Source organism: Atractosteus spatula, chromosome 2, assembly GCF_055471065.1.
Source record: "Atractosteus spatula isolate fAtrSpa1 chromosome 2, fAtrSpa1.hap1, whole genome shotgun sequence".
Classification (NCBI taxonomy): Eukaryota; Metazoa; Chordata; class Actinopteri; order Semionotiformes; family Lepisosteidae; genus Atractosteus; species Atractosteus spatula.
The window spans coordinates 3,461,964-3,489,629 of NC_142707.1; the positions used below are offsets into that span (position 1 = coordinate 3,461,964).

Consider the following 27,666-nt stretch of genomic DNA (forward strand, 5'->3'; position numbering starts at 1 on the left):
AGACACATTTATATGTGTCTGTACTGTATACCTCAGACATATTTACAGTATATGTGTCTGTACTGTATACCTGAGACATATTTATATACAGTATGTCTGTACTGTATACCTGAGACATATTTATACAGTATGTCTGTACTGTATACCTCAGACATATTTATATGTGTCTGTACTGTGTACCTGAGACATATTTATACAGTACAGTATGTGTCTGTACTGTATACCTGAGACATATTTACATATGGGGTATGACCCCGAAGAAGCCTCAACAGCTGAAACGTTGTGTTTCTTTTCTTCTCTTTTCAGCCTGGAATAAACCTTTACTTGTTCCTCTGCAGCCTGCGCACGTTGATGCAGCTCCCTACTTGACATACAGTATTTATACGTCTTCTGTACTGCACACCTGAGATTTATATGTTCTGCATGCTCCCTGTCGAAGGCCCCGCGCTTGAGCGTCTGGCCAGGTGTGTCAGAGTCGTATTGCGCTCTGTGTGGTGTACAGTAGGAGCGGTTCAGATATCGTAGAGCTCACGGCCACCACATGCTCGCAAGTTGCAGATATTTATGCTCTCCTTCTCTTCTGAGCTGTAAATAAATAATGAGTGTCACTGGTTATATTGTGAGAACACGGGCTCCAGTTCCTACATATTTCTCTTCCTGTGATTCTTTCTCTCTCTTTCCTTCTTTCTCTCCCTAGCCCCCTGAATCCACTCCTCCACTTCCCCGCCTCTTCATGCCTTATTTTTTCACTCATTATTTTTGATAGCAGGGACGGAGAGATCTAATTCCCATCTCCTTCTCCGTGTTCCTCCCCTCCTCCACCTCCCCCTTCCTCTGGCTTCCTCTCGCTCATCACCTCAGGCCGCTTTTCAAAAGCTCGAGCCCATTTTGCTTTTTCTCTCTCTTTTGTTCCTTCTCTCTCGGTTTATTGAAATCCCCTGGCACGTGCGTGCCAAGGTCAGATTTTTTTCAGACGTCCCCGTGCTCTCCTCTCTCACACGCTCACGCATGCCCGTGCAAAGGCACACACAATCGCCCAGACTCGTAGACTGCACCACTCCCATCTACAATTAGACAGTACGCATGTGCGCAAATGTAAAGGGTTTATTAGCGTGACGGATTGGTTTGTTGAATGTTTCCAAAGCAATGACAATTATAAAGATATTTCTAAACATTTATAACAATAAGATACTATTTTTTTAGAGGCTCGCGCTCCGTCCCTCGGGCTGTGACAGGAGGTGATATACTGGGCTGCAGCTCTACTGAGTTTCCTCCCCCAGTAGGATCGGGAGCTGTTCTGGTTCTGGCAGGAGTGGGAATTCTGGGATTCGATTTGTTATTTTGGGGAAGAATGTTTGTCTAATCCCCCGAGTATTTCTCACAGAGCAGCAGAAAGTGCGTCTCTGTCTCTGCTTCTCCCTGCTGTCCTCCCTGGACAGCCAGGTCTGCCTGTCTCTCCTAGTTTCTTTCTCTCATCACTGAGCCTGTCCTCTCTGGACAGCCAGGTCTGCCTGTCTCTCCTAGTTTCTTTCTCTCATCACTGAGCCTGTCCTCTCTGGACAGCCAGGTCTGCCTGTCTCTCCTAGTTTCTTTCTCTCATCACTGAGCCTGTCCTCTCTGGACAGCCAGGTCTGTACCTCATAAGCGTCCCGGTCAGTGGTATGTATTGTCTTTTTAGGGCCCAGTACTCTTTCCGGATTGTGCGCGTCCCAGTGGGTGAGGTAGTATTAATTGGGTTGTGCTGTGATGTGGTTTTGGAGCAGAGCTGTCCTGAGGCTGGCTGGAGTCAGTGTGGCTCAGGGCCGGGAGGCTGTGCCGTCTTTCTCACACACACACCTGCATGTGCATAGGAATGGCTGCTCAGTGCAATGCTATTAACAAGGGAGAAATCTGCCTGTGATCCCATTTATTGCAGCCAGCCTGGGAGAGGAGCACTTGTAATCCTGTTACAGAACTACCGTCCCTCCTCAGCCGGCAGCGGGCTGTGGGCTGTGAGTGTGTGCAGGCTTGAGTCAATCTGAGTCTCTGAGCACGCGGCGCCTGTGGGTCAGCACACCTCTGTGATCCATCGGCTCTCCCAGTATCCATGTCTGAGTGTGTATGGGCGCGATGGAGGGTGCGTGTGTGTGTGTAAGAGAACCGGAGAGAGAGAAGTGACAGTGCTGTGACACAGGGCGACCCTGCTCTGCAGTCAGTGTCAGCTTTATTTTTATTACGGTTATTAACGGCTCACACCGCATTCGTTCCTCCAGACAGGGATGTGTGTGTGAATGAATGAGGGGGCAGAGAGGGAGGGGGCAGGGAGACTCGGGAGCACAGCGTGCAGAGAGAGAGAGAGAGAGAGAGGTGGGGATACACCATGGAGAGCAAATATCTTTGAGCACCTCGGGGTCCACTGCGAGCTTCGTCCACGCACAATCTCTTATTGGGTCGGAGAGATGAGTGGAAATTCCAGCCGAGCAAAACATTAGCAGTTCGACATTTCTCAGAAATGTGCTTGAGATCTTTAGCATCTTTTGGCATGTTAAATTATGCACAAGCTGCTTCTTTCCTGGTGAAACAGCAAGGTGGAGGAAAAATACTGTCCTACAGCCTCTGTTGCGTGCTGTGTGATACGACATACTGTAACAAACCCCAAATGTTTAAGCTGTCCCCTTTTATTTCGCATGTCATGTCTGCATTCCTATTTGTCCCATAGTTTAAAATGCATTGTGTCTTCAGTACATGAAGGTCAGCGAAGACATTAGATGAAGAAGTTCGAGTAGGGAGCTGCGTCAGCATGCGTAGGCTGCAAAGGAACAGGTAAAGGCTGGCTTGTCTTTCTTCCTTTCCCTTCAGCATGGAGTAAACCTTTACCTGTTTCTATGACACTAGACACTCGTCCATGTGCTTGCTCTTTCCAGCATTGTGAGTGACAGCAGCGTGATTTCGTTCACACAAGTCATGGCCGCAGTAGCAGTGGAGCATTGTAAAGGACACGTCATAGCACCGCTAAACATCGGGGCAGAGAGATTCAAACAGACAGAAAGACAGCTGGCAGAGGCAGAGAGCTGGAGGAACAGAGGCAGAGAGCTGGAGGAACAGAGGCAGAGACAGAGAGCTGGAGGAACAGAGGCAGAGAGCTGGAGGAACAGAGGCAGAGAGCTGGAGGAACAGAGGCAGAGACAGAGAGCTGGAGGAACAGAGGCAGAGACAGAGAGCTGGAGGAACAGAGGCAGAGGCAGAGAGCTGGAGGAACAGAGGCAGAGACAGAGAGCTGGAGGAACAGAGGCAGAGAGCTGGAGGAACAGAGGCAGAGACAGAGAGCTGGAGGAACAGAGGCAGAGAGCTGGAGGAACAGAGGCAGAGAGCTGGAGGAACAGAGGCAGAGGCAGAGAGCTGGAGGAACAGAGGCAGAGACAGAGAGCTGGAGGAACAGAGGCAGAGACAGAGAGCTGGAGGAACAGAGGCAGAGAGCTGGAGGAACAGAGGCAGAGACAGAGAGCTGGAGGAACAGAGGCAGAGAGCTGGAGGAACAGAGGCAGAGAGCTGGAGGAACAGAGGCAGAGACAGAGAGCTGGAGGAACAGAGGCAGAGACAGAGAGCTGGAGGAACAGAGGCAGAGAGCTGGAGGAACAGAGGCAGAGACAGAGAGCTGGAGGAACAGAGGCAGAGAGCTGGAGGAACAGAGGCAGAGACAGAGAGCTGGAGGAACAGAGGCAGAGAGCTGGAGGAACAGAGGCAGAGACAGAGAGCTGGAGGAACAGAGGCAGAGAGCTGGAGGAACAGAGGCAGAGACAGAGAGCTGGAGGAACAGAGGCAGAGAGCTGGAGGAACAGAGGCAGAGACAGAGAGCTGGAGGAACAGAGGCAGAGAGCTGGAGGAACAGAGGCAGAGACAGAGAGCTGGAGGAACAGAGGCAGAGAGCTGGAGGAACAGAGGCAGAGAGCTGGAGGAACAGAGGCAGAGACAGAGAGCTGGAGGAACAGAGGGAGAGAGCTGGAGGAACAGAGGCAGAGAGCTGGAGGAACAGAGGCAGAGGCAGAGAGCTGGAGGAACAGAGGGAGAGAGCTGGAGGAACAGAGGCAGAGACAGAGAGCTGGAGGAACAGAGGCAGAGAGCTGGAGGAACAGAGGCAGAGACAGAGAGCTGAAGGAACAGAGGGAGAGAGCTGGAGGAACAGAGGCAGAGACAGAGGAGAGGCAGAGAGACAGAGAGCTGGAGGAACAGAGGCAGAGAGACAGAGGAGAGGCAGAGAGACAGAGAGCTGGAGGAACAGAGGCAGGGAGACAGAGGAGAGGCAGAGAGGCAGAGAGCTGGAGGAACAGAGGCAGAGACAGAGAGCTGGAGGAACAGAGGCAGGGAGACAGATAGCTGGAGGAACAGAGGGAGAGAGCTGGAGGAACAGAGGCAGAGACAGAGGAGAGGCAGAGAGCTGGAGGAACAGAGGCAGAGAGACAGAGGAGAGGCAGAGAGACAGAGAGCTGGAGGAACAGAGGCAGAGAGACAGAGGAGAGGCAGAGAGACAGAGAGCTGGAGGAACAGAGGCAGAGAGACAGAGGAGAGGCAGAGAGACAGAGAGCTGGAGGAACAGAGGCAGGGAGACAGAGGAGAGGCAGAGAGACAGAGAGCTGGAGGAACAGAGGCAGGGAGACAGAGGAGAGGCAGAGAGACAGAGAACTGGAGGGAGAGTGTTGAATAATGTAGTTAATTCTGAGAGAGTTGCAGGAACAGAAAGAGGAATAGGAAATGATCAATACTGCTTGAATATCTGGGAGCAAGAGACAGGCAGGTGAGATATAGGGAGAGAGGGAACATTAGCGCTGAAGATTTTTGAGGATTGTGAAGGGGAGGGAGAGAGGGGAAATGTAGAAAGGTTCTGTACATTTCTGAGCCCCCTGAGCTGATGGCACCCGGCCAATGGTGTTCCTCCCTAGTTGTCAATTAGGAAATAATAATTAGAGATGGAATGAGGGCACTTAGCAAGAGAGAGGAAGGGGTGGAGGGAGAGAGGAAGGTGGGAAAATAAAGGTATCAGCAGGGAGGCAGGAGCAGAGGGGAGAGAGAAGCGAGGGATAGAGGAGTCGAGAAAGAGCAGTGGGACAGAACAAGGCCAGAGAGAGGAATGCAGTGCATGGAGAGAGGCTGGAACAGAGGCACCAGGAGAGCTGAGAAGGGCCGTGGAGACAGAGAGATCAAGGGGGACCGAGAACACGGAGCAGCCGTCAGCACGCCTGCAGCAACACACACACACACACACACACACACACACACACACTGCACAGCTGGCTCACGGTCTGCCATCTCGCTGACAGCAGCTGGAGCAGAGCCCATCCTCTCGCCCCGCGAGAGCCGAGCAGGTGTGGGGAGGACGGAGAGGACACGGGCAAAGGCGCGGACGAGGGGCAGCACGGCAGACCCCATCGCTGCCCCCCCCCCCAGGGCCTGCTGGGAGGCCTGTCTGGGTGGACAGGCCTGCTGTACGGTCTGCGCGCTCCAGCTGGGCGGTGGGGAGCTGTGGCCCACAGCCCGGGGAACTGGGTAGTACTTTTCCAGCGTCTCTTCAATGACATCTCAGGAACAAGCTCTTCTTTTTCTGCAACACAGAGACGAGCTCTCCAGCGCCAGCCTGCTGCTGCACAGCGGACAGTCTCCGGGCTGGAACAGGCGGCACGTTTGTGAGAAGAGCTGCATTCACACACCTACTCTGAACTCGGCACTTGTTTGTACTCGTGTGCCTGGCTTGAATGACACCTAAACAAGCCACCGATGCTGCTCGTTCGTATTCTTGTAACGTTCAGGCGCCTTCTGAACGTCTCTCTCGCTCAGCTGCCTTCCCTGCCTCTACCTGTCTTTCAGCGCTCAGCTGTCTCCCTCTTCTCCAGGCCTGCTTAGTGTTTCAGCTGTCTCTCTGGCTCTCCTCTCCCTAACCACACACACACACTTCCTCCTCCGCGCTGACGAGGTTCCAGTTGGTTTGTTGGCGCGCTTGGTGACTGCTTTCAGATTAGTGCCACAAACACGACCAGCGCTCGCGTCTCAGTGCAGTCAGGTCGGCATCAGTGGATTCACACTGGAGCAGTCTCATAGCAACACGGGGCTCCCTCCCCCTGGCTCGCCAGCTCTCCCGTTTCTTCCTGCTCCCCTCAGCTCGCCTCTCTCCCCTGTTTCTCCCCCCATCTCCTCTGCCCCCCTGTGTCCCCCGCGTGGTCCCACTTCCTCCTTCTCTCCCTTCTCCCCACCTCCTTCCACTCACCTGGACTCCCAGTTTCCTCTCTCCTGAATCTCTCCACACCGTCCTCCTTCTCCCTGTCCCTCTCTCCTCTCTCTCTGTCCTCTCTTCTCCCTGTCCCTCTCTCCTCTCTCCTCTCTGTCTTTTCCTCTCCCTGTCTGCTATCTTCCCTGTCCCTCTCTCCTCTTTCTGTCTCCTCTTCTCCCAGTCCCTCTCTCCTCTCCCTGTCCCCTCCTCTCCCTGTCCCTCTCTCCTCTCCCTGTCCCTCTCTCCTCTCCCTGTCCCCTCCTCCTCTCTCTGTCCCTCTCTCCTCTCTCTGTCTCCTCTTCTCCCTGTCCCCTCCTCTCCCTGTCCCTCTCTCCTCTCTCTGTCTTCTCTCTTCCCTGTCCCTCTCTCCTCTCCCTGTCCCTCTCTCCTCTCTCTGTCTCCTCCTCTCCCTGTCCTTCTCTCCTCTCTCTGTCTCCTCCTCCCCCTGTCCCTCCCTGTCCCTCTCTCCTCTCCCTGTCTCCTCTCCTCCCTGTCCCTCTCTCCCTCCCGTGCCCTTCCTCTTGGCAGTCTCCGGACAGTGTGTGCTGTTCACTGGAGTTGTGCGTTCCCAGGATTTGCTGCAGTGACGGAGAGCCCTGCCAGCACACACACACAAAAATACAGAAACAGAAAAGACAGGCAGAACTGCAAGGTAATTCTGTATCCACAGAGCGAGAGAGGGAGAGGGAGAGAGAGAGGAGGAGGAGGAGGAGGGAGGGGGGTTAGAGCAAGCGAGCAGATGAAAAGAGAGAGAGAGAGAGAGAGATACGCTATCCGGAACAGCAGGAGAAATTGAGGCTGGTGGAAATTTGGTCTCTGTTGCTCCAGCCTCAGCGTCATGAATTCCTCTCCACACAGACACAGCTGATGCCACTACCTGCTCCGGCACCTTGCCTTTCAGACTGCTCGGATTGAAGACACTGCGCACTCACAGCTCACAGGCGTCTGCTGCTGGCACCGCTGTCGTTATTAATTGAAACACAGCTTCAAGAGGTGCTGGGTCTCTCTTTTCAGTCTTGTTCTCCTTTTGCTTTGCCGATTTGAAGATTAGCCCATATTTTGCTGCTGTTAATGATGGGGCATCTCGTGTCGCTGGTAACCGGGCTGCCTTCCTGAGACACCCACCTGGCTGGAGATCTGAAAGTTGTTTTTTTAACGACAAGCAGAGGCAGCAGGAGGGGGATCGCCATGCCGAGCTTGCTGAGGACTAATTAAGCGAGAGAAGGTGGGCTTCCCGTTCTCGTCGGCATCGCGTCTATCGGGATCGGAGAGGCCACTGCACAGCGCAGCCCGATCCTGCCCAGGTCCGGCTCCGGCTGTTCTGCAGGGACCTACTTTCTGGACTCGACGGCCGCCGGTGGCTTTTCTCTCTGGGAGCAGCGTGGAGGACCCGGCAAAGCAAGGCTGCTTTAATCCCCCACTTCCATCCCCGGATCCCCCCAAGCGTTCCGGCTGCTGGCCTGGTCGCCCTCGGAGCCCGGTCGGGTCCCGTTAGCGAACTGGTCCTTGTGTCATTGTGCGGCGCGCTCAGCCCAGGTTGTGCGCTCGCTCGCCTGCCTCCTGTCTCCTGCCTCCTGTGTGTGTGTGTGTGTGTGTGTGTGTGTGCGTGCGTGCGTGCGCGCTGTGTTGAAAATGAAAGAGGCTGTGATTTATCTGTAAGCTGAGGGGGGAGACACAGGGAGAGGTGCAGCAGAGCTCACAGTCTGCTCCAGGTTCGTGCTGCACAGGTCTGTGTTTAACGGGAAGCTGTGTGGCCATCTGACCGTCTGACACGCAGACAGGGGTTCTAGGGCTCGTGCCAGGCTTCTGTGCTCGGTGAGTAAAGAGCATTTGTGATTTGGTCGAGATGTCCGGGCTACCTTAAGCGCGTGGTTGAATTCAGCTGCAAACGGGCCATTTTGTTATCCTTCGTGCATTTCGTGTCATATTGTCTGAAGGCTCCTCGTGCTTTAAAATAGAATTAGGTAACCTCTTGGCAGGCATTTAAAAAAGGATTAGAGAGAATCATCACACAGCCCTGTGGTGAAACGCGGCTTCCAGCGGGAAAGTGCTTACATTGGTTTCCTCCTCGACCGGTCTGGCGTTTTTATTTCATGCTCAGCTGACAGATAAGGCATAAAGCAGCAGATTTGAAAAGAAACACAAATCCTGCGGTTTTTTTTTTTCCTTCAGGAGGAACAGATGCTGAAGTTGCTGTAATCTGGGGCTCTCTGATACTGCAGCAAGAGAGAGAGAGAGAGCACCACCTTGTTGGAGCACTGGGATTATGAGATGAATATTAGATTAATATTAAAGGATTATATTCACCAGCTTTGACCGATAAAGACACACACACACACAGACAGGGAGATCCAGCTGTCAGGCAGAGACACAGTCAGCTTCAGTAAGTTGCTTTGATGGTCAGTTACTTGTTGAATGCCTTTTTTCAAGAAATGCATTGAAAGAGAGCGACAGGATAATACAGCAACACTGTAAGATAGGTGTTGCAATGAAAAAATGTAAGTATACATGTCATTTTATCTAAGTATTAACTTATTTTTCCTTAAGTGTTTCAGTATTTGCTCTCACCTGTTCATTAGGACTGTAAGAGCCTGCTCTTTGTCAACAGCTCAGCAGTTCTGATTGAACTGGAGAGATTGGAGTGAAGATGGCTTTCACCTTTAGTCGGTATAGACACAGCATTTAAATCCCGTCCTGCCTGGCCACTTTGCTATGATATATTGATCCCTTATTGATTTTGCCATTGATCAGAAAGAACAATCCCAGGTGGAATCTGTGTCAGGATCTTTTATTAAGACATTAGCCTGCGGGAGGTAATACAATTAAATTCAATTACAGAAAAGGAATACCTTGCCGTTTCAGTAGGTAACCAGGAAAGAGACAGAGAGGAGTAGATTTAGGGGAAGACAACGTTTAAAACAACGACCCGAGAGAGAAGACTAGGAGAAGGCCCATCGCGGTATTACAGGACATGCCCTGTGGCCATTTGGCACACGGTGGCTGGGAGAGGCCATGAAGACTGGCCACCAGCATTGTCTCCTGAGCTTCCTCTCTGGAAGGGGACAGGACTGATTTCTCAGCTCAGAGAGCTGCTACAAGAGCCGCAGACAGTTCCAGGCCTCCCCAGGCACTGATGTGTATCTTCTACTGATGTGCGTTTAAGCCCGCTGAAGGTCTGCGGTGGCTTGTGCAGCTCTGAGCTGCGGATGCTCCCGGCTTGTAGCTGTGGCTTCAGCACCCCAGGGGAGGTTGTGCTGAGGGCTGGGATCCCTTTGTGCACCGCAGAGCTACGGAAAGTCTTGCACGGCTAACCGACCGGCTCCCACAGCCCAGGGGAGGACCGGCGCTCGGGGGCTGGGGTGACGACTCCGAGGAACATCTCTCTTGCGCCTGGCTCGCTTCGCTGTCCTCTCGGGGCCACTCATAGCCTGCCGGTTGGTGAGCTGGTCAGTCTGCACCAGCTGCACTACCTGCTCTGGTCTCCTGGTTTACTCTCCAGGCCTGTCTGCCCACCTGTCCAGCAGTCAAGGCCTGGGACCTGGCAGAGAGACACCCCCCTGGAAAATGCTGCGTGGCTTAAACAAATCCATCGATGAGCCGGGCAGTTTCATGTTACATGAGTTGAAGAGGCTCAAGAGAGAGGCCCTGTAGAGAGCGAGAGAGCGAGAGAGAGCGAGAGAGAGAGGCGGAGGCCAGGACAGATCCTGAGCCAGAGAGGGCTCGCAGGTAGAGCTGAGCTTCGCCCGAGGCGGTCCCGGACTGAGCTGGGGGGGAGGGGGGCGTGTCGATGGAGTGTCCTGTCCTCTCCTGTCCCCCTGGGTGAATCCACCGGCACTGCAGGGACACCTTGACTCCCTCTGGTCTCCCTTCGGATCCATCCTCCCAGTCCTTCTCTGCCAGGCCCCACCTCGCCAGCCATGGAGCTCCCCAACACCTAACAGCTGGGAGAAGTTCACTTCAAACTTATTGGTCCTCCTCCTTGTTTGAATATATATGTATATGTATATATAGTGCATATATACATATACATATATTACCGGCATCGTTTTTTTATACAAAACTGCTCTAGAGCTGGAAAAACCCAGCAAATCTTTAACCCTGCCATTACAGTTCGGGGGTTTCTCCCTGGAGCATCGGAAACTGTCCCATTTTGAAAGGCTAACCAAGAGAGATCGGGAGCTGGAACAAGTGAGAGACGGCTCTTTGCTCTGGATTATTGAAACAAGTCTTCGGGCTCCCGGATTAAACATTCCCCCTGCACACCTCGCTCCAGGAATCGAGTTCTGGTTCTGATCCAGGATCCCGGCTGGAGAGGATTTATAGTGGATTCTATTCTATCTTGGATTCCCGCTTCGACCTCATCTGAAGGCCAAGGCGGGACGGAGACTGTGGGATTACAGTGGGTCCGGGCTGAACCGAGCCGAGCCGAGCCGAGCCGGGCTGTGACGGGCTGCTGGGGCTGACTGTGCAGGAGCTCCACCACCATGGGCTGTAACATGTGCGTGGTCCAGAAGCCAGAGGAACAGTACCGGGTCATGTTCCAGGTCAGTGCGGCTTCTCTCTGCCTTGTCCCGGCCTGCATGGGCCCGTGCCTCTGTCTGTGTGACATTGCATGTCCCAGTCTTCCTGTCTGTCTCTGCCTCAGTGTCTGTCCCTCCCCCTTTCCTGTCTCCTTTGACTCCAGGTCTGTCTCCATATAGCCTCGATTTTCACGTGTCTTTTGTGTCCTGTTGCCCTGGTCGGTCTGGGCAGCACGCTGTATGTATACTGGGTTTAGGGTTCTCCCCTTGGGTGTGGCTGCGCTGGTCCACTGCCCCAGATGAACAGGCCCCACTGTGCTGCCCCCTGGGAGATGTCAGCTTCTCAGGGCGGTGAAGACCGACTAAGGGAACCGGCTGTGCGTTGCTGGTGCACGGTACAGCAGTAATTGAATCGTCACAATTTGGGGCACAGTGACAGGTACACACACAGCCGCGGCCTGTTTTCACTGTGTTTCCATGGCAATCGTCTCCTTGGTGGCGTGTGCAGGCTGACCTTTCGACCCGGCTCGGGGGGGGAGCTGGTGGCCTGAGATCACTCGTAATTATTTTATTGTGTGTGGAGTGGGGGTGGGGCGGGGGGGGGGGGGGGGTCAGGTGTACAGAGAGGGAGCAGAGGCGGGCAGGCTGAGACAGGATCCACAGGCACAGCTATCGGACAGGCCTGGGGGGTCTGTCCCTGTGTAGGTCCTCGAACCCCTCCACCTTTCACACTCTTCGTACGCAGGGCGAGGATGTAGCATCAGGCTAACATAACAGCCAACGGCCCTTAGTGGAATAAGAGAACAAGAGAATAAGAATAAGAATAAGAATAAGAATAAGAATAAGAATAAGAATAAGAATAAGAATAAGAATAAGAATTGATTTGATATATTGTATTTAGTATAATTTATATTATATAGTTGCCGCTGAGACAGAGTGCTCCATGTGTTGGGCAGGGCAACACTCACACTGCAGCTGCAGAAGCTCCTGCAGGAGGCGATGTTCACGCTGGGGAGCGCGGGGCCGGTGTCGGGGGGCACGGACACAACTGGGACCAAGTGACTTCACCCGGAGTAGGCTGTTGTGCAATAGCTCAAACACAACACAACCCAACACAACCCAACACAGCCCCCCCCCACTCCCACCTTAAAATGCAAACCGATTTATATATTCAATATTGCTGTTCAATTTTGTGCGCTGCCTTAGCATGGGGGAGGGGGCTGCTCCTGTTAATAAGGGAGCTGTGTGCCGAGCACAGCCCAGCGCCCCTCCAGCGCGGCCGGCGCGGGCGTGGTGTCGGTGAACCGCGGAGGGGCCCCTGTGTGCAGGAATGTGGCGTGTCCCCAGGGACCCCGGCCGCAGGGGGCTGGGGGGGTTGACCTTATCTCTCACTTCATCATTTCGACACCCCCGACCCCACGGTGGGGTGCAGGACACAGGGGGTTGCCATGGCTACAGGTTAGCCGTGCAGCGGAGAGGCGAGAGAGGGGGGCTGCGTGTCAGAGCTGTAATTGGGATTTTATATAGAGACAGCCCCAGGATTACAGACAGGTGGGGGGTGGGTTGTGCGTTTTTCTGCTGTTTGCCTTTTGATGACGGGAGTAATTGATTTTAGCGGTTCACGGCGCAGGAGAGCCAGGCTGAATGGTGAAGGATGAGTGGCTGTGAAAAATAAGAGAGAGAGAGAGAGAGTGGGAGAGAAAAAAGAACGGAGATCGCCTCATTGTTGTGTTGTGGAGGTCACCCCACGTTTCCGCTCCGGTGGAGGAGCAGTGCGTGGCCACGAGGCGACTGTGCCCGCTGTCTGAGGCAGTCCTGAAGAGAAAGGACTGTCTGTGTGCCAGGGAGCTGAGCCTCCTCCTCTGTGGAGGAGCTACAGACCCCCGGGGAGCTCGGCACTTCCGAAACAGACCCCCAGCTGGAGGACGGAAGCCGCCGGCGTCTTGTAATACACTGTCTCTCTCAGCATCCCTGCGGAAGGTCCCCTCTAGCTGTGGGCTGGCGGCTCATTATGCATCCAGAAGCACCTCGCTCCCGAAATACCCCAGAGCGGTCGCCAGGAGGTGGAATAGAACTGTAGCACGATCCGAGAATCAATAGTCCCTTCAGACAGGAACAAAGTACAGCAAATATACTCCACACCAAGTCCCTTCCTACAATATACACTCAGCTGCATAACTGCACTCCAGCCAGATCCTTAATTACTTCATTGTGAATTAGCAGGTTCAGCATAAGCACGAAGGCACTGGTTGTGTTGAGGAACACGCCTGAACAGCTGCAGTCTTACATTGCAGGCCAGCGTACCTCCTTGACCTCTCTCCCAGCTGGGCAGCAGACGTGACAGAGTGTGACCGGGCCCCTGCCAGTGTCCAGCGCTGGGGCAGCACCCTGACCGACCAGGCTCTCACACACAGTGGCGGCCTGGCCAGGGGCGGCAGGAGATCTGCAGCACAATGAGTCAAACGCGTCAGTGAGCTTGCCCTGCTTTCCTTTGGCGTTCAGCAAAGACCAAGGCTTCTATAGTCCATCGCAGGCTGATCCCCTCGCAGTGCTGATCCTTGTATACCCATTCCATACAGCCCGAAAAGGAAAAGAGAATTTGTCAAAGCACAAGGCCCTGTCTCTTTGGGAGCAGTGCAATGCATCATCAGCAGTTAATTCCTGTGGCCAGGGTCTTGGTCTTCATACCTTCCCCCTTTCCTCTGCCCCCTCCTTGTGCGTACACTGCTCCGCATACCTCCCTCAGCCCTAGGGCACTGTGGGATTGGCGGCCATCTGTGGGGCACCTGTCCCCCCCCCAGCCGCTGCTGGTCTCTGACACAAACACGCGGTAGAGACATGGTCTCCCCAAACCTGCCTCCTCATTGAGCCGGTAATGATTCTGTCCGGCTGCAAAAGAGCTTTCAGAGAACCACAGCCAAGACCATGCAAATGTCACAGAAGCAAAAGCCCAATCTTGAGAATTCGTAGAGGCGGAGCTGGGGAAAAAAGCTCACACGTGTATGTGCAGCGCACACCGGGTCTCCTCTGTGCAAATTGTTAGATGAATGTGAGCTGTTAGCTCTGTGTGTTAGTACTTACATGCAACATGTGCTCCATGTGCTCCCTATCTTGTGTATGGACAGCCTTTTCAAAGAAAGAAAGAAGAGAGTCACTTCATCCCCCCCCCCAATGTTCAGCAACCTCAAGGACTTAACTCTGGGCACCAAACAGAGCACACTCCAACCTCTGCCTTGCCTTTCCAACCTGCTCCGCCAGGCACCAGGCCCAGAACAGACCCTTTAAGGCCATACCTGAAAAAGCAATACACAGTAGATAAACCAATGCCGACAGGGGCTCCTTCTATCGCCTGCCACTGAGATTTCTAAGGTAATATGAAGAGCATTCCTCGAAGAGCCTGGTTTTGGGCGAGCGGGTTTCGTTTATTTTATATTCGTTTTATTGCTTTCCCGTTCCTAGCTGTCCCTCTTTCTACCTCTGTCTTCCTCGCTGTGTCTCGTTCCTGCAGAGCGGCCCGGGGTTGTCTTCCCTCTGCTGTAGTGCCGCTGGCTCCTGTGCTAACGCAGGCCCTCACTAGCGCCCTGCGCCCCACTCCTCCTCTCCCTCTCCTCTGTGGATGAGTGCGCGCTGACAGGGGGCTGCAGGTTGTGCCTGGCTCAAGGTGATGTTATTCTAAGCGCTGATTTGCCGACAGGAAGCAGGCGCCGGTGTACAGCGAGCAGATAGCAGAGAGCAATTAATCGGCGTCGTGGTTTTGAAAAACTCACACAATCCAGGGAGCGGGGGCTGACGGGGGGGTGGCAGTAACAGGAACTGTCAGGCTGCGTGCAAGAGGGCCCAACGTGTTCGCAGGCAACGCATTGGAAAACACGACGGAGTACAGACGCCACACGAGCGGCTATCAACGCCCGTGACGTTCAGTTTCACCGAGTGCTTGTCATCGCGTCGTGTCTGGATCTCGGGTGGTGAAGGCCTTGAAAGCAGATTGATGTCATTTAAAATACACCAGAAGCTTGCTTGTTCTCCCCCTCCACGGCGGACATCACATCGATTGCAGAAAGGAACGACAGTTACTGACTCCAAATGTAGAGTGCGAGGGGTACCAAAAAGAGACCCGCGAACGCGTCCAGACAAACATGGTTGTGTTAACTTGGACAGAGGACAGCGGCCCGCTCCGAATTCACACAAGCAGACACGCCCGTGGAATGAGTGGATCTGCTCGTGGGTCCTCTCTCTTACCGAAAATGTCAGATAGTAGAATCGGAGATGGAGGAAAAGCAGTGGATGTTGCACAGAAACAGGGAAAAACACATTAGCATCCCCTCTCCTGCTTCCTGGCTCTTGTCTCGTTTCCTGGCTCGTCCCTTGCCGTGGGGAGGAGCCGTGGGGCTGGGCAGACACACCCGGCCGCCCTCGGCACCGCAGCGCCACACAGCTGTAGCCCTCCACTCAGCCTGACTCCCGAAGGCGCTTTCCCAGAGTTAATAAGCTCAGCTAAGCGCTTGTTCACATAGAAACAGGATTTAATCAGCCTTTTAAAACAGCCTCCGAACAGCCCTCTCAGATGTCACTCAGCGCGTATTGACCCACAGGCTTCGACGCAGAAGGAAGTCAAGCCGCAGTACAAACACGCCGCAGCTGTATCACAACGGCTCGCTGGGCAAACACGGCATCCTGTGTACCGGTGTCAACACTAGTGAGGAGAGCTACAATATGTCACGTACTGTACAAGTGCATTTCAATCTGAGTGCAGGAGGCCCTTCATTATCTAAAAGGCCGTGGACAGAGTATGAAGAGGGCCGCCAGGTCATGTTGCTGAAGCCAACACACCCTGGCTTCTCTCAGGAAGCAGCGGGATGGGCAGGGCTGTCTCAATGGCTGGGGCGGGGCCGGGGCGGGGCCGGGGCGGGGCCGGGGCGGGGCCCAGGGCGGGGCTGGTGTCACGGGGCCCAGGGTAGGGGGGGTTCTTGTGTGTGGCGGTGGCAGCAGGGAGCAGCGTTGTGGTGATACAATAGCTCCCTGACCGGCCTGCGCAAACAGACACACAGAACCGAACACAACTACCCATCGCCGTTGCTGCTCACTCTGTCGGGGCCTTCAGGTGTCTCACTGCGGGCATCCCTGTCGCCGTCGAGATCTTCGCTCCTGGGTTTGACCGAGAACCTTCGCACAGGCACGCGCACCCTCCCTCTGCTGCGTCCTTTTCCTTCTCTCGCCCCCGCTGTAGTGTTTTCGAAATGTGTCCCCCGTCTCTGCTTGTGCTCGCCATTTTCCCACCGGCGAACCTTTTTTCCCAGCTCGTTTAGTTGGGCCGCGATCACTTTGAGCTGGCAGCTGATGACGTAGTGAGTGCGGGACAGGCAACCAGCTCTGAATGAAGCATCTGCTCTCCCACTAGCTTTAGATTTCATCTGGAGTAAAAATAAGAGTTTTGTGTGTCGCTTTATTAAAATATTTGAACATGTGTCTATATATTTATATTTTTAATGTGTGTGTGAAGTGGGATTGGGGATGGGGGGGGGGACCTTGCCCCCGCCCCCTTCGGGATGGCCCTGAGAATGGGATCCTGAGATTAATTAGCTACTGATTACCAAACGGGACCGAGGGGTCAAGTGGCCTCGCTTTTTTGTAACCGTTCCTATGTTCTTAAAAACTTCTCGGGTATGGAAGAGTTTTAAATGCACCTCCCTGTTGTCTCCACTTGGGTTCCCTTGGTCTGTGTTTCCCTGTTGGCTCTGGAGACGTCCTCTGCGTTGTCTTTGTCGGCGTCTTTGAGGATTTTGAATACTCAGGGCTCCCCGCAGTCTTCTTTCCTCATGACAAAAGAGGTTCAGTTCCTTCGGCCTGTCACTGTAGGACTCTCCCTCAAGTCCCAGAACAGTTCTCAACATTTCTTCCAGAGCACCAATATACAGTGTTCTTCTTACAGTGTTGACCACAATTGTGCACAGTATTCTACACGAGGCCTTGCTGGAGTGTCATGCAGTTTTGACATAACGTTCTTGGGTGTGAATTCTACTCTTCTAACCTCCCAAGTGTGCCAGTGATGTGTCAACATACTGTAAACAGCCGGCTCCCTTTCTGAAGTGGCCCTTTCCAGCTCAGCGTTCCCCATCTGGTGTTCCAGGTTTGTGTGTTGAGGTGGAGCTCGGTCCAGGACAGAGCTCGTCTCTTTCCCGTAGTTAAAGACCCGCTGCCCAGCGTTTCCGGCGGTGTGAAGGCACTACATGCCATTTTTGATAGCCGTGTTCTGCACAACCTCCACCTGATGTTTGGGCTATTCTTTAGGGAACTGCTGGAATTAAATATTCATTAAGGGCTTAATTGCAAGACAGATTAACTCCGCAAAACATTTCCTAAAACCTCAGAAATATCAGTGCTTTCATTTTGTGCTGTTCGCCCGACTCGCAGTCCCTGAGTCCACCAGGCCCAGGGGCAGAGACACAGCACGGACACACGGACACACGGACACGCGGACACGCCCTCGCTCTCCCCGTGTCTCAGCCGTGGTGTGCAGACACCGGCTCACGGCAGCCTAAGCAGTTCTGCGTGCTGCTGAATTTATGTCTCAATGGGATGCCGTTTCTGTGGCAACGGCAGACATTAGGCAAGACTAATGTGTGTTTTTTTCACACGTACAGACACACACTCCCCCTGCTCTCTCCCCCGGCCTCACACGCGCTGCTCCTCTCTTTCTCTGACACACACACACGCAGACACGCAGACACATGCGCACCAGGTGTGTTCAATTGCAGTTCGTCTGGGAGGAGGTTGCTGAGCAGAGGGAGAATCTTTTAATTACCGACTCCGCGGACAGACAACACCCACACACACACACATACACTCCCTGCTATCCCTGCTGTCCCTTCACATACATACACACAAGGAGCCAAAACTGCACACACACAGACTCCCTCGCACAAACACCCACTCACTTACACACGCACACACCTGCCGCTCACATGCTCAGAGGGCACAGAAACCACACCCATGAACACACACTCCCCCACACACAGACAGATCCACTCTCTCTGACACACACGTGTCCCTGACAGCCCCTCGCTCTCAACAGCGTGGGCGGTGGGCGACACGATGGACGGATACTTGGACTCGGACTGTTTATGCTGTAGAGCTATGTGTATATACTATAGAGCTGTACTGTAAAGCCTATACTATAGACTTGAGTGTATACACTGTAAAGCCGAGTGCCTGTGCTATAGACCATAGACCTATATTGCCTATATTATAGAACTGAGTGTACATGCAGTACAAAGCTGAGAGTTTATACTGTAGAGATGAGTGTCTATACTACAGAGCCGTATATCTATACTGTCAAGCTGGATATCTGTATCATAGAGCTTTGTGTATATACTGTAGAGCTTAGTGTCTACAATATAGAGCTGAGTGTATACAGTACAGAGCTGAGTGTCTATACAACAGAGCTGAGTTTCTATGCAACAGAGTTGAGTGTATACAGTGCAGAGCTGAGTGCCTATACAGAGAGCTGAGTGTATACAGTGCAGAGCTGAATGTGTACAGTATAGAGCTGAATGTCTATACACAGAGCTGAGTGTCTATACAACAGAGCCGAGTGTATACAGTATAGAGCTGAGTGTGTACAGTATAGAGCTGAGTGTCTATACACAGAGCTGAGTGTCTATACAACAGAGCCGAGTTTATACAGTATAGAGCCGAGCGTATACAGTATAGAGCTGAGTGTATACAGTGCAGAGCTGAGTGTCTATACAGCTGAGGTGAATATCTATACTGTAACGCTGAATGCCTATTCTGTAGATCAGGAGTTTCCAACCTTGGTCCTGAAAATCAATGTTACCATTAAATACCATTAAAGTTTCTGAAGTTTTAGAACAATTTTATGAATCATGAGCAATTAAGATGATGATGTGTTAAAGTAAGTACTTTAGATATGACCCCGCCTGGATGATGCACCAGTCCTCCCCCCACACACCAGCCCTCAGTGGGGAGGAGAGCAGAGTGATGAAGCCATTTCAGAGAGGGGGGTTATTAGGAGGCCATGACTGGTAAGGGCAAATGGGAAATTTGGCCAGGACACTAGGGGTAATCCCTACTCTTTTTGAGAAACGCCCTGGGATTTTTAATGACCACAGAAAGTCAGGACCTCAGTTTCACGTCTCATCTGAAGGACAGCACCTTTTTTATAGTATAGTGTCCCCCTCATATAGGGCCCCTGCTGGCCCCACTAACACCTCTTCCAGCAGCAACCTTAGTTTTTCCCAGGAGTCTCCCCTCCAGGTACTGGCCAGGCTCACTCCTGCTGAGCTCCAGTGGGCTGCCAGCTAGGACTTGCAGGGTGATATGGCTGCTGACGCAATAGAGGTATATGTGTTGTAGAGTTATTGAGAATGTACTGCAGAGTGTTATATATTGCACTGTATGTATGTGATGTGTCTCATCTCTAGGGACTTGACAGGTAAACAGGTGTCAGGTTGTCAGTGAAGGTTCTGCCTGAGCAGTCTAATTTCTTCATGACAGTTTTGGGCTTCAATCCCACAGTGCAGTACTAATGATCTCATTAACACCATGTGTTGGTGCAAAAACCGGAAACACGAACAGGACGTGCTTCAGTCCCAGTTCTGGAGTCTATTTACTTATCTCATATCTTATATCCTGAACGACAGTGTGCCTTTTGACCCGTGGCTAATATTTTAGGGCTGTTGTTCCACAACTGCCACAAGACAAGACTGTGAAACATGTTGAAGACTGTCTGGCCAGACAGCAGAGCAACAAACCCAGGGAAGAAAACGAGCTGTACAACGGGTGGGAGAAACTGGGACGCAGAAGAGGTGAGAGAGGCAGACAGGCAGGGCGGAGAAGGGCGTGTTGTTAAATGGGCTCGGGGTCACGTAGTCATTAGCTGGCTGCGTTCAACCCAGAAACCGGGAGAGAGACCGAGTAAGGGAGAGACAGAGGAGGAGAGACAGGCAGCAGAGAGAGATGACAGAGGTAAGAGAGGGACAGAGAATGTGTGTGTGAGTGAGACAGACAGGGAGAGTGGCGTCTGCTGTGAAATTAAATCTGTTCCAATAGTTCTTTCATGCTTTCAGCTGTCTGTGGATTTCATCCAGCAGGTACTTAAGGCACTAAAGTGAACAATATAGTCACTGTACACAAGCAATGCCATGTCAAAATAACCCCCTCCCCAAATAAAACAGTTTTTTTTTCTCAGCACATCAGTGCATATGATCATCAGTGTTAGGCTCCACATTACAGACAAGGCCTGGCCCGGTTCTGTGTTGTTTATAGATGTGCTGTACTTGTGCAGCGTGTTGTTTATCAGTACTGCTCTGCAGTGCTCCTGTGCAGAGGGTTGTGTTGTTTATAGGTGTTGCTCTGCAGTGCTCCTGTGCAGAGGGTTGTGTTGTGTATAGGTGTTGCTCTGCAGTGCTCCTGTGCAGTGTTGTGTTGTTTAGAGGTGCTGATTTTGTAGTTTCAGGGGTTTGTCTTTGTTGGATACCTAGCCTTCTGTGCTTAGATTAAATAATAGGTTTACATTTCATTTTCTTTTTGGGGGAAGTGATAAAGAACAATTTGAATTTCAAAGGCATAAACAAATATCTTTAAATTTGGAAACTCTTGTTCTTGATTTTGTTCTTGAAATATATACTTCTATACCTTTTCTGTCTTTCCTCCCTTTTCCTTTTTCATCTCTCTTGCTCTCCCTTTCTCCCATCCCCTCTCTCTTTGTGGTGTCGCCGCCTCTCTGCCTCCTCTGCTCTGTTTCCGTCTCTCTTCCTCAGTGCCTCCCTCCATTCCTCCCATTCTCTGCGTCCAGTGCCTCCTCTTGCTCTCTCCCTCCTTGTTTCTGTCCTGCCTCAATCTCCCCTTCTCTTCCTCCCCTCAGCGCTCCCTTCTCCTCTCCCTGCGCTGCGCCCTCTCTGCTCTCCCTCTGTCAGGAGCGGTGTGGTTCTCTGCGGCAGAGCGGTTAAGAGGATTGCGAGAGTGTGAGAGGAGCTGCGTGCCTGTGTGTGTGTCTTGTCGGAGACAGGCCCCGAGCTGCAGAGATAGCAGTGTCCAGGGAGGAATCAGTGTCTCCCTGTGAGGTCTCGTCAGCGCGGTGAGACGGGGAAGCTCAGGGCCACACGCTGGCGGGCGATCACACGGACAGGCCTGTGGGGTGGGAGACGTCCTGGTCCCAGTGTGGAAGACAGGAGGAAACAGCAGAGCCGGCCCGGACTGCAGCGCACTGTGCTCAAACAGCCCAGGCACAGCGCTCTGCATCCTCTCCTCTCCCTGCCTGTGCAGGACGTTTTGTTCCCATCCACCAGCTTGACTCTGCAGAACAATCTGCTGATATTTTTTTTCACTGTTCTCCAGCCTCAACATTTTTTTTCTAAATAGGCATTATGGATTTATTTTGCTGTAATTCTTTGGGATCACTAATAACTGCACCCCTCCTCCTCCTCCTCATCCCTACCTTTGCCAGTTATTGAATCAGTAGTTGCTAATCAACACAGCCAACGGCTGTAGCCCCTCTACTGGGACAGAAGAGACAGGCATGCTCCAGAATGCACTGCCGAGCCCCGCTCTTGTATTTTACAGCCTGGGAGCTCAGAACGCCAGGGGTACAGCTCAGGGGGTCACTGTCCCACAGCCCAGGGGGTCACTCTGGATGTCAGGGAGCCCCGATAGCGCCAGAGCCATTGCCCAGCCTGGAGCCAGGGGTCTCTCGCCCGTGGGGCCCGGCCTGCTCTCCGCGAGGAAACCTGCAGCAGCTGGGTCTCTGCTCAGCGTGTTGGTGTGGTAGATGAGTCGAACGTGCAGGAGGTCTGAGACTCTGAGAATCCTGTGATGATGATGGATGTCTATCGTGTCCAATGGAAGATGAACTGCACAGAGAAACCTGTGCGGGAAAGCTGTTTTTTTTGAAGGGGGAAAGCCGTTTGACTGGGGCAGTCCCACTCTCTCGACCTCAGAAGCCTGGGTCCAGCGGTACGAGTGGTCGTCACGACTGGAGACTTCCGTGGTTGCAGTGGATGGCAATGACGCATTTCTGTGCCTTGTCATGCCCTTTGCTTTCCACGGAGCGTTGCAACAGTCTAGTGTCCCCGTCACTATACTGGGGCATTAGGACCCACACAGATCGCAGGGTGAGCACCCCCTGCTGGCCCCACTAACACCTCTCCCAGCAGCAGCCTGAGCTTTTCCCACAAGTACTGGCCAGGCTCACACCTGCTGAGCTCCAGTGGGCGGCCAGCTAGGAGCTGCAGGGTGATATGGCTGCTGGCTGAGAGCCCTGTACAGTCATAGCAGTGCACAGATAACAGATAACAGTGGTGAGCCTCACAGGACAGAGAGCAGGGATCCAGCTCCTCTGTAATTCACGCTGTCTAAGTGCACGTAGAAACAGACACTGCAGGCTGCACTCCCCAGAGAATCCCAGAATTGTGTTCTCACATAAACGCACAACATTGATGAAAACTGGCCTACATATCTTTCTAAAGGGGTTACTCATGATGCTATAGTTCATGCCAAAAGAGAGAAGGTAAATTGCGTGGCCTGGATTATTTATTTCAAAGGCTTCCTTCTGCTGTGCTGCTGTGGAGCTGTGGAATCTGCACACACCCAAGGGTGCTGAATCTAGAATTTGTCAGGAGGGCGTTCTTTCCGGACCCTATGCAGACGACACAATCCGGGGTAGAGTGAGGAAACACGGGGAAAAAAGCGTGCGGGAGTCGGGAATGAAGACAGGGGGCGTGTCCTTAGTGCGCTGGTGTTCGGGGGAGGTGTGGACGAGGCGAACAGTCCAGAGAGGAGTCCAAAAGGGGACTCCACAACGGGGCAAAAGTCCAAAGCTGGGCGGTCCATCCAAGACAGACGATTAAAAGAAGAACCGGGTCGGGACCGGCACAGGAACAGGAACAGGAACTAAAACCTTAACGGGGCCAAGCGCTTCCAGGTCCCGGACTCGCCTGGTACAGGAACCAGTGCAGAGTCAGGAACAGAGTCAGCATCTGGCTTTTAAGGGGAACTGAAAAAGGGGCTGGAACAGGGAGCAGGTGCGGGAGATGAGTGAAAAACAAGGAAGGGCTGGAGCGCCCTTAAGAGGAGGGGTTTACAATGGTGACAGGATCGCGAGAGCAGAGCTTCTCCCTTCTTGGTGAAAAGCCAGGGCCATAACGCAGCTCTGCCCCTTATGCGCGAGTCTGACCTTCAACACTTTATTAAACAAGAGATAGTTCCCCGTTCCCACAGCTGCAGCAGGAGGGCAGAGCTCAGCCTCCAGGGCTGCAGTGGTACAGCAGAGTGCTGAGCTGGCAACAGCAGCAGACATACAGTAGCACTCAGCCACATGCTGGAAAGATCTGGTCACCTGAATTCTCCAAAGCACGCGCTGTGAGGATACACCTCAGAACGAAGTCATTCATCTTGCTGACAGGCCCTGAAATCGCCACCTTTTTCAAATCCTTAGCAAAAGAAGCCACGTGCAATTGCCAGAACCCAAAACTTAATCTGACCGAGAATGATTTTTTTCGGGGAACTTGCTTTCAGCGTGTGGCCTGGGCTGTGGCCATGTGGCCTGGATCGGCTATGCTGTGAGGAGGAGTGTGTGCTTGCGTGCCAGTGGGGCTGCGCTGTAGCGGCTCGCCAGCTGTCAGATCCGGGGAGAGGGTGTGGATACAGGGGCACAGGAGTCCAGGATAATTCCGTGCCGAAAAGCATAAGGGGAGAAAGACAAACCCAGCGTTTCGGGTGTGGAATCAGGGAGCGGGCAGGAACGTGCGGCAAAGGAGAGAGTGGGAGTGGGAGTGTCAGAAGACAAGGAAATCTGGGAGCCCTTTTCCGAAAGGCCAAAAATCCGGAAAGCTAAAAAGCCGTGCAGATCAAGAGGATGGCGGTTTGAGGTGACGGGTGGGTCTGGAGAAAGGGTCCCAGTGGGATGGACATCCTGCGTACGGTAGATAGAGCGCGGCTCTGGAAGTCTCAGCACGGCGTAACCAGCACAGTCCGAGGACGTGTGGGGAAAGGCGGGAGGTTTTTCACGTGTTCGGGAAGGACGCGGCTGTAAATGTGTGAACTGTGACTACAGAGACGTTTTCAGGCCTGGGTGCTTGCTGGAGTGAAATAAGCTGCGTCCACTGAAGAAAAATTCAAAGGAATGGCGGGAAGCTCCGTGTGGAAATTGTCGTGCTTGTTTGCGAGAGAAGGTGGTGGCTCCCGCTTGTAGGCTTCAGGGACAAAGCCGGCACAGCAGGGGCAGGAGCTAAAACGAGAGAGGAGAGAGGCAAAAAGAGGGAGACTGGAAATATACCCTGTCAGCCCGCAGGACAAGAGGGTCTGGCGCTGCACCAAGGCCGGGCGCGCAGCACCCATCGCAAAACCATTACACGCGTCTCTCAGTCATGTGATTGATGAGAGGTCAAGGGTCAAACGGCATGGAAGTGCTGAGGCGAGAGGGGGTGTTGATGAGCATTGAATTGAGTTACTGTCGCGTGCCCATTAATCTGGGGGAGCGAGAGGGGGAAACCAGGGGGGACAGGAGCGGCAGGAGGGGCTGGGAGAGAGGGATGAGGAGAGGGAGGGAGGGAGGAGAAGGGGTGAGCGATGGAGACGGGGATCGGGGAGAGCTGGGGGAACGGGAGGGAGGGAGGGAAGAGCTGAATGCAGGATGGAGGTGGAGTGGAGACGGGGTGAGACAGAATGAGCGATAGACGGAGGAAACGAGAGAGCTGGGAGAGAGAGAGGTGGGGGGGGGAGGGAGGGAGGAGGGCGGCTGTGCGGTTATTGAATGAACTTGGGGTCACTAAGCCATCAATCTCCCGCCTGAGCAGGGAGGAGGGAGAGGGGGCTGCTGGGAGTGAGCGAGAGGGCAGGGGGAGCGGGAGACGTGGCGGCTCTCTCTATCGCCGACCTGCTTGCAGCACCTGAGCCGCGTGCTGTGCTGATCGGGGCCGTGACGTTTCCAGAAGTCTTCTGCGGGCGGGGAGCGCGGCCGGGCTTCTCCAGGGTTTGACCTGCAGCTGTTTTATTTTTCCTCTTGCGCTGCTGGAGTGGAAACGGGCCGGCTGGCCGTGTGCCCTGAACCCCCGCGGCAGCCGGGAGAGCAGGGGCCCGGCGCGCTGCCGTCCCGACAGGCCCCGGTCGTGAGGAGCACATCAACCAATCACGCTGGCGCTGTCGGGGCACATCAGTGAAAGACGAATACTACGCCCCTGCCCGTCTCTGAGCGCCCCAACTTTGAAGTGTGTCCGCGGTGCTGGGAGGGAGCTAACTCGCTCATTATCGAGAGACCGCCCAACTTCAAACAGACCCTCCTGTCAAGCCCTCTCGCCTGCTCTGTCTGCTCGCCCTCCTCCCTTCGTCTCCCCCCACTCTCCTTCCTCCCCTCACGTCCTGCCCACCTCCCTTCACTCTGCCTCTGTCATCTCCTCCTTTGAACCCCCTTCCTCGTCGCTTTCATTCCCCCCCCTCCCCCCCTCCCTCTCTCTCTCCCTCCCCGCTCTCTGGCTCCCTCTCTCCCCCCCCCCCTACTGCGCGGCTCAGCTTATTAAAGGAACATTCTTGGGAATGTTCGAGTGCGTCTCGGCACCTGCGGAACAGAATCAATCCGTCTCTTCACCCAGACTGCCCTGTGCTGTTCTGTCACGCTTCCCTGTAATCCGGCTCTCCGGAATGGGATTTTCTCCATTATCATTCTGTGCTGAGCATGCATCTTGTACGATTTATTGAAAATACCACCTTAAAAATGTTCCTAATTAGTGATTACCATCCCTAAACCTCTTTACAGCCCATTTCTCCTATTCTGTCTTAATGTCCTTTTCTCCTTCTCTCCTGGACCTCCTCCTTCTGTGATCATCCCTCCCTTCTTCCTTTCTCTTCTCTTTTCACTCCTCAGTCATGGTTCTTGTTGTGAGCCTGCTGGAGAGGCACCTGCTACGAATCAATTGGTCTCGTATTTGTCAGGCTCCCTCGGCTCTGCTCCTGTGTGCACGCGTACACACACCACAAGGACAGAGCATTCGCTCACTCTTTAGGCCTGCCAGTGTTCTGGAGACCTGGACAAAACACTGCAAAATGCCCCATAAATAATAATGATAATTGCTTAGACTTATATAGCGCTTTTCTGGACACTCCACTCAAAGCGCTTTACGGTTAATGGGGACCCCCCCTCCATTACTACTAATGTGTAACCCTCACCTGGATGATAATAATAATTCCTTACACTTCTATAGCACTTCTCGGGACACTCCACTGAAAGCGCTGTACAGGTACTGGGGATCCCCTCCACCCCCACCAGTGTGCAGCCCCACCTGGATGATGCACCAGTCCGCTCCCCACACACCAGCTCTCAGTGGGGAGGAGAGCAGAGTGATGAAGCCAGTTCAGAGAGGGGGGTTATTAGGAGGCCATGATTGGTAAAGGACAGGGGGAAAATTTGGCCAGGACACTGGGGTAACACCCCAAATCTTTTTGAGAAACACCCTGGATTTTTAATGACCACAGAGAGTCAGGACCTCGGTTTCACGTCTCATCCGAATGACGGCGCCTGTTTACAGTATAGTCTTCCCTTCACTATACTGGGGCATAGTGGCCCCTACTGGCCCCACTAACACCTCCCAGTAGCAGCCTTAGTTTTTCCCTGGAGTCTCCCATCCAGGCACTGGCCAGGCTCCCACCTGCTGAGCTCCAGTGGGCGGCCAGCTGGGAGCTGCAGGGTGATATGGCCGCCGGAAAACAATGGCAAATTGTCCCTTTTCGCAACCGCGCCTCTGTGCGGTGCCTCAGCGTCCTTCTCCGTGACCATCTGCGGGATCTGTCGGGTACAGACGGCCGTGGCCAGGTTATACCACACTCTGCCGTGTCTCCCCCGCTGGTCACGCTCCCCTTGACCCCTGCAGCCCCAGCATGCCTGCGGGTGGCAGCGTGTCTGCTGACAGGGCACGGCAGTGAGGTGTGTGATTGAGCGAGCGGGCGCGTGGCGGGTCGGACTGCGGGTCTGCTCGGGAGGACGCGTGGGAGAAAGTCGGGGGGGCGGAGGGGGCTGTGAAGGAGACTTGTGAATACAGAGAGAGCAGGTAGAAAGGGAGACAGAGGGCAAAAAAGAATAAAGCTGCGCTGTCGTCTGTCTGCAGCTCATTAAAACACCGCCGTGTTCTCTGCCGGCTGTCTGAGACCGAGAACTACGTTAGCAACACTGCTCACCACCCCGCCAGCAGCCTGGCGCTCAGACACGTGCACTGTCACCAGCTTAACAGACAGCTGCGAGGGGCATCTGGGCACTGTAGCTCCATAGAAAATATAACAGACTATACTGAGGGCACTGTGGCACTGCTGTAGACAACACTGAGGACACTGTGGCACTGCTGTAGACAACACTGAGGGCACTGTGGCACTGCTGTAGACAACACTGAGGACACTGTGGCACTGCTGTAGACAACACTGAGGACACTGTGGCACTGCTATAGACAACACTGAGGGCACTGTGGCACTGCTGTAGACAACACTGAGGACACTGCTGTAGACAACACTGAGGACACTGTGGCACTGCTGTAGACAACACTGAGGACACTGCTGTAGACAACACTGAGGACACTGTGGCACTGCTGTAGACAACACTGAGGGCACTGTGGCACTGCTGTAGACAACACTGAGGACACTGTGGCACTGCTATAGACAACACTGAGAGCACTGTGGCACTGCTGTAGACAACACTGAGGACACTGTGGCACTGCTGTAGACAACACTGAGAGCACTGTGGCACTGCTGTAGACAACACTGAGGACACTGTGGCACTGCTGTAGACAACACTGAGAGCACTGTGGCACTGCTGTAGACAACACTGAGGGCACTGCTGTAGACAACACTGAGGACACTGTGGCACTGCTGTAGACAACACTGAGAGCACTGTGGCACTGGTATAGACATCAT

General features: G+C 53.6%; 1 protein-coding gene across 1 annotated transcript in view; it reads left to right on the forward strand.

The window, feature by feature from the left end:
* Positions 1-9,929: 9,929 nt before the first annotated feature.
* LOC148839016 (PDZ domain-containing protein 4-like) overlaps positions 9,930-27,666 on the forward strand; it is a 35,239-nt gene continuing 17,502 nt past the window's right edge. The window contains exon 1 of the mRNA XM_088940445.1: positions 9,930-10,782. Coding sequence (XP_088796571.1) covers positions 10,723-10,782 — 60 coding nt within the window. The 5' untranslated portion in view covers positions 9,930-10,722. The remainder of the gene's footprint in view (positions 10,783-27,666) is intronic.